We start from the raw sequence: 10,197 nt of genomic DNA on the forward strand, positions 1-10,197 counted from the left end.
CGCCCTGGCATAGAGCGCTTTCTCTGCAAAGACGACCAATGTCAATGGAAACGCCAAGAGCAGCAGGGGGAGGGAGCTGGACTGCTGCGACGTCAGGGCCTCCCTCGGACCCGACTCAACTGGGCCAGGAAAAGGGGGCGTTGACAAGAAACTGGACACTTGGGCACCAGCTACTTGGCGTCGCGGAGTTACGCGATGGCCTGACGGCGACACTGAGGTTAAGTTTCCGGATCCCGTGTCTCAGCGCAGCGCTCCTTGCCCGCTGCGAGGCTGCGCGCCTTCCGGGCGCCGCCGCCGGACGGGGTCGCGCCCGGGGCCGCCGGGACCCACCTGCCCGCCACGCGCCCTGCGCAGGCGCGGCCCCGCCCACAGGCGCGCGCGCGGGGAGGGCGACTGTGCGCAGGCGCGGCCCCGCCCACCGTGACCCCGCGCCCCCGCTGTCCCCGCGCAGCATGGCGGCCTTCAGAGTTCTGGTGGCGTCCAGGCTGGCAGCGACCCCCGCGTTCGCGCCGCGCCCCGGCCTGCGGCTGCTGCCCTTGGGCGGGTGGGCGCCCTCCCCGCGCGCCGCCCTCCACGCCTCCGCGCCGCGCCCGGGGGCCAGGGTCGCGCTGGTGAGCGGACGGGGGCGGGGCGCCGCCGAGGCCGGCCTTCCTCCCCACCCCCTGCCCGGGGCGGCCCCCTCCCCGGGGCGGCCCCCTCCCCACGTCGGCCCCTCGGTCCCCAGACCCTTTCCCGCCGTGGTCCCCCCCGCCTCGATTCCCCACCACCGAGGAAGGTGGTCGGCCCGCGCGGGGGGACCCCGTGACCCCGCAACCTCCCCTCCCTCCCCACCGCAGGTGCTGTCCGGATGCGGCGTCTACGACGGGACGGAGCTGCACGAGGCCTCCGCGTAAGCCCCGGGCGGGTCGCCCTCGCCCTCGGGAGGGGTTGTCCTCCTCCCCTGAGCCGCTCGGACCAACTTCTGCTGAGGAAGGCAGAGATGACTGGCGGTGGAGACCAGGGAGGCGCACCGGAAAACGTTGAAAACCCTGCGTGTAAAGTACAAGGGGGACGCAGGATGAGCTTTTTAGCGCCACCTGTCATGCTGTCACCCAGCGGTCCCCACTGACGGCTCCCTCTGGTGATTTTCCACACACACGTGTTCTCCGTATTCGGATCACATCGTCCAGCGCTTTGGAAATCAGAGCTTTTTTCTGTCTTTACAGTATGATTGTAAGGGCTGCGTGCTGACCCCCGTGTAGGTAGATGTCGTTGGTGCAACCTGGCGGCTGGGGCTGAGTCGATATGTATTTTTATTTTATGTTTTTACCACCACACTTGTGGCACATGGAAGCTCCCAGGCTAGGGGTCGAATCAGAGCGACAGCTGCCAGTCCACACCACAGCCACAGCAGCACCAGATCTGAGCTGCATCTGCGACCTACTCCACAACTCACAGCAATGCTGGGCCCTTAACCCACTGATTGAGGCCGGAGATCGAACCCGCATCTTCACGCATCTTCACGGCTACTAATTGGGTTCTTAACCTGCTGAGCCGCAACGGGATCTTGGGCATTTTTATTACTTAGTTATCTAGAAAGTTCCCGTGAGGAGGACACTAGGCTCGTCAGGTCAGGAGTAAGTTGCGGGGAGAGGTAGGTGGTGGTTGCCCCCTGCCCTGCCCAAGCCCGAGGCTTCACTGGCACCCAGAGGAGCCTGAGGCTGGTGGCTGTGCGTAGCCAGCATGTGCTGGTGGTGGCCAGACAGGGAGTGAACTTTGGAGCCGGCTGGGGGAGTTCCTGGTGGGGGCTGGGGCAGGGGGCACGGCGGGGTGTGGGGGGGGAGAGGGAGGAGTCGGCGGCCACAGCCTGAGCCCGGCAGAGCAGGGAGGTGCCTGCGTGTGCCTGAGACGTTCCGAGGAGCAGAGCCCAAGCCCAGTGGTCCCAGCCCTGCCGGAGGGCGGCTGTGACCTTGGGGCCCCACTCTTGTGTCTCCTCCTCCTCTGCAAGGCATTAGTGGCAGCACTGCCAGGGACAGGTCGTGTGCCAGCCTTGGACTCAGGCCTGGCACACAGCAACCCTGAGTCAACGCGGCCACCGTCAGCAGCCTCCGGGGACACCTGCATGTGTCCGTGGCTCCCCAGGGGAAGGTTGGGGGACCAGGAACTGAACTGAACTTACCTTGGAGGCCGAACCCTCGTCAACCCCTCCAGGCCCTTGTCGACTGGCCTGTGGGAAGAGCAGCTCCCTGAAGCAGCCCGCGACCCTGAGCATCCAGGCTGTGACCGCAGCCAGGTCGCCTGTCCCCACAGCCTGGTTTGTACAGGGAGCTCGGGGGCTAGCCGGTCTCCACAGGCTGGTTCAGTGACAGCGAACTCGAACTCGGATGGAGGGCCTTTGGGTCATTGGCCTGTCACTCAGCTAAAACCCTGTTTTTAAAAGCTCCCCAGGGGCGTTCCCATCATGGCGCAGGAACCATGAGGTTGCGGGTTTGATCCCTGGCCTCGCTCAGTGGGTTAAGGATCCAGCGTTGCCCTGCTCTGTGGTGTGGGTCACAGACACGGCTCGGATCCCGCGTGGCTGTGGTGGTCGTGCAGGCCGGCAGCTGCAGCTCTGTTTCGACCGCCGTCTGGGAACCTCCATGTGCCGTGGGTGTGGCCCTGAAGAGCAATAAAATGAAAGCCCCTGGTGGGTGAGGCTGGGTGAGGCACAGTCAGCGTCCGGTCTGACTTCCTCCCGTGCAGAATCCTGGTCCACCTGAGCCGCGGCGGCGCCAAGGTCCAGATCTACGCTCCCGACGTCCCTCAGATGCACGTGGTCGACCACGCCAAGGGGCAGCCTTCTGAGGGTGAGACCAGGTACAGGTCCCTCCTCCTGGCCCTGGACGTGCCCGCCGGTGGGTGGAAGCTCCCCGGGAGCCTGCCAGCAGCCGCTCCATCCTTAGCTGGGGGCCGAGTCCTGAGCTGAGTCCAGGTCGGCTGGGCCTCAGCAGCCGTCCTCAGCCCGTCCAGTGGGAAAGCGTTCGGTCCCCGCGCCTCCATTTTGACTGAAGGTGTGTGTGTTCCTTTGGTCACAAATATTTGACTCGTTTGGTCCCCGATAATCTTTGCGTAGCTCCCAGAAGCCTCTCCATTCCTGAGGTGTGCGCAGTCCTGGCCGCGTGTCCCCCGAGTCGCGGGCTTGGGCCGAGCAGGGAGCCCTGCCTCGGGGGGCGGTCCCCTCAGGACCATCAGGTCCCCGAGAGCCAGGTGCCCACTGCTCCCGTACCCGGAGGGTTTCCTATCTGCCCGGCAGCCCGGGCATCGTGGCCTGGTGCTGAAGCGCCATCCGGTGAGGGTGCCAGGAGCCTTGAGCCTAGAGCCGCGTGCTGGCTGCAGCTGAAGCGCCTTTTCTGGGGAGCGTCCTCACCCCATGAGCGCCCCCCCCCCGCCCCGCCCCGCCCCAGGAGGGGGCTCCCTGCCGCTCCAGCCTTAGGACCCCGCCCTGCGCTTTCCCAGGAACGTCCTGGCTGAGTCCGCGAGGATCGCCCGCGGCAAGATCGCCGACCTGGCCCAGCTCAGCGCCGCCGACCACGACGCGGCCATCTTCCCCGGGGGCTTCGGAGCCGCCAAGAACCTGTACGTTGTTCCGGCCGCAGGCCCTCCTGCTCCTCTCCCGGGGCCTTCGATGGGGACACGGTGGTGACGTGAGCAGCTGCTGGGGGTCAGGCCTGCCGGTGACGAGCGGCCCTGGGACGGGAGGCTCTGGCCTTGGTCTGCTTCTTCCTGGGCGCTCCCGGGACTGGCCCTCTGAGCCTGGGGGTCTTGTCCCATCAGAGCGCCTCCCTGAGTGTGCGCCCCTCAGCGCCAGCTCACACAGACCTGGCAGCATGGAAACTGCTTACGACGTGTGGGCAGTTGGGAGGAGGGTCCTGCGGGGGACGGGGGGGGGGGGGGGGGGCTTTCTTGCTCTGCTCGTCGTGTGGTCGCCGCCGTCACCAGCAGGCGTGTGGGAGGCCAGGACACCGCAGCCGGAGGTGCTCTGGCTTTCAGGTCCTGTTCGTGGTCTGTCCCTCCGGTCTCTGTGTTCGCGGAAGTCCTCTGGCGCAGGCCTCGCTGTCCCGGTGCGTCCCTTCCCCTGGTGGCCAGGGGAGGGGCTCCCCCCCAGGTGCCGTGGTGCTGGAGGACGCCGAGCGGCCACGCCTAGGGCTTTGGGGGGTTTAAACACGGGGTGGCGTGCGCAACAGCCCGGGCTACGTGGAGTTTGGTGGAAACCAACCAGATCAGCCCAGGGGCCCAGGTCGAGCCCCGCCCCCCTCGCTCCCCCGAGTTCTCCTTCCCTCTGCTGATAACGCAGTGGCATCGCTCCGGAAATTACCGCCTCTCTGGCTGCTCGCTCTGTGCCCCCTGGCACTCGGCCTCCGTGGTGCTTGTCCTGCCCCCCGTCCCGTCACCCCTCCGGCCTTCCACCAGTCGAGTTCCCCTTGCGGCCGTCACCTGTGAGCGCTCATCCCGAACTCCGCCCTCCCGCTGCTTCCCAGCTGCTCCTTTGGGGTGGGAGGGGGGACTCCTCTCCTCCTCCTGTGCCCCCCCCCCCCCGCCATCATTTCACCGGCAGTGGCTTCAGCCAGCACCACGTCAGGACCCCAAATCTCTCCGACCCAGATCTTGCTGGAATGCTTGACCCTGGATCATTGCTGCTCCCGCAGCAGCACAGCAGCCCCCTGGCTGGCATCTGTCCAGGCCCCGTGCCCAGGACTGAGGGCAGAGGGAGCTTACTCCCTCAAGGCCAGCTCTGCTCTGCCCTTCCGCAAGCTGGCACCTAGCCGCTGTCCTCTGCCTGCGGGCGTCACCAGAATGCCTCCTTTGTCCGCATCCCCACCGGTCTGCCTGTGGCTTCTCCTCCCAGGACCCTGCCTCCTGTCCACTCCTTTGACCCAAAGCCAGCTTTTGGCGTGATGTCCCCGGTCACCGCCCCCGAGAGCCTCCTGGCGGGAGATGGAGGCTGGTCTTCGTTGGCTGGGCTGGGCCTTCTTTTTCTTGGAAGATGAGCTGGATTCACAAACGCTGTGCCGTCCTTGGGCCCCGCCTGGCGTGAGGGTAGCTTGAGGGCTTGTTGAGGTTGCGTCCCTGGCCGGGCTGGTGGCCTTGGTGACTTAGGCGCCAGGACACAGTCTCTGTTGGAGTCTGAGGAAGAGGTCCCGGGCCGCATCTGCACCTGGGAGCCCCCGTCCCCGCGGGAGCTGTGGCGCCAGCCGCTAGCCCTGTTCTTTGCTGCCTTCCAGAAGGAAGGCCTGCCTCACGTCAGGGTCGGTGCGGCGCACGGGGCGGCTGGCAAGGTCAGCGTGTCATTCACCGTGGAAGCCCAGCCCCCCACTGGGGACCCCAGGCCCCCTCCCGGCAGTGCCACCGCCAGCTCAGCCTGTTTGCTGTGATGCATGCCCACGTCTGTGTCGTGAGTCCAACCGGCCACCGGCCGCGCGTTCTGCACTTTGGTGCCAGGACGCCAAGGGGAGGCGATCCAGTAGGCCCGTCCCCGTCTTCTCCCTGGTCTCACCAGCCGTGGGAGGTGTAACGGACGTGTGGGTCTGAACGGTGTAAACACGGCCTGTTTGGAGACCCTTGCACACCCTGAGGAGCCGCCAGGGCAGGGCAGCAAGCGCCCTTCGTGCCTGCAGGTCCTGCTGCCCTGGGCGCCCTGTGTGTGCAACCTTGGTGGTTGGTGGGCTGAACACTTTGCCTTCTGGAGGGGGTACTGGCCGCCCACCGCTTGGGAGGGGGTCGGGTCCAGACAGCTCAGCGGCCTGACTGCTGAGCAAGTGGGGGTCGCGTTCAGCTTGCGTTTCTTACCCCCCTTGGCGAGGGGCCGGCGTGCCGCTGGCCTTAGGCGACAGTCTTGCTGTTCCTGGGCTGACCCGGCAGCTTTCTGCGGCCTGAGGTCCGTGTCCGCTTCTCCGTCCCCTCTGCTGGCCTCTGTCCCTTCGCCTCCCATGCTGCTTCGTGTTCTAGAAACCAGAAGGATGCCCGCGTGTGGGATTATGGGACAGGCCAGATCCGTGCACGTGCAGGGGTGCTGAGGGGCTCGTGGGCCGCTCGGGGCCCCCGCTGGGCTCACAGGCGGCAGGTTGAGCCCTGAGATCTGAGGGCGCCTCGTGTCGTGGCAGGAGCACGTTTGCTGTCGACGGGAAGGACTGCAAGGTGGACAGAGACGTGGAGCGCGTCCTGAGGGAGTTCCACGGCGCCGGGAAGCCCATCGGGTACGAGCGGGCCTGGGGAAGGGCGGGGTGGCCGCCGCTCCCAGCACCACCTGCCGCTTTGAGCCTGTGGCGGGGGGCCTCTCGGCCGCTTCTCTCGTTATAACGGAGGGGGTTTTGTGTGGTTTCGCAGGTACCTTCCAGCTCTGAAAACCCTGTGCTTGTGGTCAAGTTAGTTCCTCCTGATAACTTAACGGGCTGGGTGGGGGGATGACCCCGTCAGCATCTAGAAGGTGCCCTAGGCCTTCCCTGGTCCCCGCCCGCCCGCCCTGGCTGGGCCAGCCCCCCAGCTATAGCTGCCCCGTCCTTTCTCTGCAGACGTGGCTGTAGGCACGGCCCCACCCCTGTCACTCTCCGCTACTTCCCGGGGCCACGTGCCAGTCCCTCGCTGCCACCCGAGGGCTGGGTCCTGCAGTGGCCGCACACTTGGCCCCGGCTTACACTCACAGGCCCAGCCACTGCTCGTGGTCTCCGGCCTGGCAGATGGGCGAGGAGGCTCTCAGACCCCATCAGACCTCCTGGTCGGGCGGCCCTCTGCACAGCGGCCAGCGGCCGCCGCCAGTGCCCTGAGGACCATCTGCCAGGCCCTCCGTGGGGCTGCCCACTGCCTTTTGTCGGGAAGCTGCCGAAGATAGGACATGCGGGCGCTCGCTCTGAACGGGGCACAGAGGCTGCCCGGACCCCTGGCTCAGAGTCCCTCCCAGGCCTGCAGCCACTCCGGCCCCAGCCCTGCTGCTCGGAGCGCGGCCAGTCACCTCCTGGTTGGCCCCGCTAGGCAGCGCCCATCCGTGCGGGGGCCTCTGTGACCCTACGGACAGCAGGTGGCTGCCACTCCCCCTCCAGGGAGCTGAGGCCTCAGTGAGGCGCGTTCAGAGGAGCCGGCTCACCCGGGTGGTGGCACAGGGAGGGAGGGGACCCTGCTCCGGGGCGGCCGCCCCGTCATCGTGGGCGGATCCTCCAGCCCCTCCCGCCGTGGTGCGCCAGGCTCTCTGTTTCCCCAGCGGAAAGCAGCGGCGGACAGGCAGGCATGACCCGCTGCCAGGCCTGGCGGCCCCCGCACATCCTGAGCAGAGCCTCTTGTCCTCATCCCCCAGCCTCTGCTGCATCGCTCCCGTCCTCGCGGCCAAAGTGCTGAGGGGCGTCGAGGTCACCGTGGGCCACGAGCAGGAGGAGGGCGGCAAGTGGCCACACGCAGGGACCGCGGAGGTCATCAAAGCCCTGGGCGCCAAGCACTGCGTGACAGAAGTGACCATATCCTTCCCGCAGCCGCGCTGCACTGGGGGGGCATCCAGGGCACGCGTGGGCCGGGGCACAGCACCCGAGGCTGTGATGCCCTTGCTGTGCTGTGCTACAGTGACACTGGCTGAGTTCATGCCAGGCCCAGAGCTCACGGGGTTGGGAGAGGACACGGCCTGCGGCTTGAGGGGGCCGTCTGCGGCTGGGGGGGGTGACAGCGTGGGGCCACCTGCCCAGGGCAGGGCAGAGGTGGGGCTGGGCTTCCTGGTTCACTGGACGGGTGCCCCGTCCCTCCTTCAAGCGGTCCCCTGTTCTGAGGTCCCTGGGTGCGCTGCGGCCACAGAGAGGCCCACGCCCGGACCCCAGGTCTCCGCATGGGCTGTGTCTGGGGCACAGCAGCTCGATGCTGGAGGCGGTGCTCAGCCGAGCCCGTGATTCTCCGCGCGTCTGTCCTGAAGGCCGTCTGTCTGTGCTGGAGGGACAGGCTGTCCTCCACGTGGCTCTCGTGGAAGTGCCCATCTCCCCCGGGGCCTTGGCGCAGGTCCAGGAAGCAGGGCCTGGGGGGAGGCAGCTCCGTTACTGCCCAGCCTCGGGGCAAGAGCTGGGGTTGCGGAGTCCCCGTTCTGGCCCAGCAGGTCAGGAATCCGACTAGTATCCGTGAGGATGTGGGTTCGATCCCTGGCCTTGCTCAGTGGGCTGAGGGTCTGGCGTGGCTGTGGGGTAGGCTGGCAGCCTCAGCTCTGACTCCTCCACTAGCCTGGGGACCTCCATAGGCCGCACATGCGGCCCTAAAGCAACACAAAATGGGTGAGCCCGGGTGGGCCTGGCCCCTGTCCTCGCAGCGGGCGCTGTCCAGCTTCTTGGTCTGGTTCCTGATCTGGCGGTGGAGGTGCTGCCGCCGCCCTCAGGGTCGCCCGGGCCCGGGGTCTGTGCGTCCGGGGCCAGGCCGGAAGTTAGAACGCGGCGCCCTGTGTGCTGGATTGCGAGCTGCCGGGAGCCCGTCCGGCTCCTCGGTCGGGTGGCGCAGGTGGTCCCGAGCGATGCCCCCCAGGTGACGTGGAGGCGGGCGGCCGGGGGACTCCCGCGCCCCCGTCTGGTCTGGTCCCGGCTGTTTTCCGTAACCGGCACACGAAGCTCACGTGGACCGCAGGAACAAGGTGGTCACCACCCCGGCCTTCATGTGCGACACGGAGCTCCACCTCGTCCACGACGGCCTCGGGGCCATGGTGCGGAAGGTGCTGGAGCTCGCCGGCCACTGAGGCCCTGGGTCCGGGGCTCAGCCTGCCCCCGCCCGGCCGGGCTGCTCTCCTGTGGGCCTGGAACCGGCAGGATCGACTTCTCCGCTTAGCCCTGTCGTTTGCTTTCTGCAGAGGGAGCCTGTGACACACTCGGGGTCGGGGAGACGGTGGGGCCTTTCCCCCTGGCGGGGAGGGGGGTGGCCCTGGTGGCCCCGGGGACAACACGTGCAGTCCAGTCAGCGTCGTGCGGAGGGGCTGCCGTCCAGGCTCAGGCTTCATGGCACCTCAGCGTCTGGCAGAGACCTCCCAGCTCGCAGATCTACTAATAGGAGGCCGCGACGCCATCCTTGCTGACTGGGCTGCTGGTCGGAGTGTATGTGTGTTAATGGGAACAGCCGGGAACTTTCTGGAACGGGCCGTCTCGGTCCAGGGGGAGTAAACTCCGTCCAGGCCCTGCGGGCTGGCGGACGTGGGGTGTCCCTGAGGTCCCTGACCTGGGTCCCGGGTCTCCTGTCTCAGGAAGGGGGAGGGGTGGGTGCTCGGCCTGGGGGCCGGTCTGCCCTGGGGCCATCCGCTGGGCCGCAGGCCCCAAGCAGGGGGGACAATAAAGTGTGTGACAGCTGCTGGCCGTAGCTCTTGGCGTCTGCTTTCTGTTTGAGAGCCAAGCACTCCAGGGCTGGCGCCTGTGGTCTGCGGCCCCCACCAGGGCCCCAGAGGCACAGTGACACCGTGTCTGCATCCGGGTTTGAGAAGGCTGCTTGGGATGTCTCATTTGGTCCAGTTCACGCTGTGCGCTGTCCACGGTGGCCTGGGGCGGGGTGCAGACACGGGTCCCCCACTCTGCCCCCACCCACCGCCACATCACATGCAGTGACAGGCATGCCTCTGGGGTCCCCCGGGTCTGAGGGGCACAGGCAGGCAGGGCTGGTGGAAGGGGCAAGAGCCTGACTCCATTGCCCAGGCCCCCCACACCTCTGCTCTTATTTTAGCCAGCCTCCTTCCTGCCCGGGAGCTCTGCCTTCCGGTGGCCTCTCCTCCCACAAGGCTGCGTCCCCACGGGACACCTGCAGGCCCCAGCCATGCCGGCCAGGAGGGTCCTTGTCCTGTGCTGCCGAACATGGCCTTGCAGGGCCTGTCAGAGTTCAGGTGCCTGAGGCTAAGAGCCGCTTCCTCTTTTTTTCTCAGCTTCACCTGCAGCACGCAGAAATTCCTGGGCCAGGGATCAAACGGGTGCCACAGCAGTGATGCCAGGTCCTTAACCACTAGGCCACCAGGGAACTCAGTAGCTCCCTCCTAAGAAACGTTCGCTGAAACTACAGATGTGTTCGTGGATGTGTGTGAGCGTGCACGTGCATGAGTGCTGCAGTGAGTGAGTGTGTGTGCACTTGGAGGTTGCAAGCGTGCACCTCGGAGAGTTGTCACGGCGTGGCCTGCCACTCGCGTCCGGGGACCACGCGTCTCCAGCCCCAGGCCCCACGGCCCCAGGAGGAGGCCAGTTTGGCATGTGACCCAGC

At 67.0% G+C, this 10,197-nt stretch overlaps 1 protein-coding gene across 1 annotated transcript; it reads left to right on the forward strand.

The window, feature by feature from the left end:
• The first annotated feature begins 429 nt into the window (after positions 1 to 429).
• GATD3 (glutamine amidotransferase class 1 domain containing 3) lies at positions 430 to 9,315 on the forward strand. The gene is made up of 7 exons (XM_047797669.1): positions 430 to 611; positions 837 to 889; positions 2,722 to 2,835; positions 3,475 to 3,594; positions 6,120 to 6,212; positions 7,304 to 7,460; positions 8,576 to 9,315. The coding sequence occupies exons 1-7, from the start codon at positions 453 to 455 to the stop codon at positions 8,702 to 8,704; spliced, it is 825 nt and encodes a 274-aa protein (XP_047653625.1). The 5' UTR covers positions 430 to 452; the 3' UTR covers positions 8,705 to 9,315.
• Positions 9,316 to 10,197: the final 882 nt, after the last annotated feature.

Source organism: Phacochoerus africanus, chromosome 1 (assembly GCF_016906955.1).
Source record: "Phacochoerus africanus isolate WHEZ1 chromosome 1, ROS_Pafr_v1, whole genome shotgun sequence".
NCBI lineage: Eukaryota > Metazoa > Chordata > Mammalia > Artiodactyla > Suidae > Phacochoerus > Phacochoerus africanus.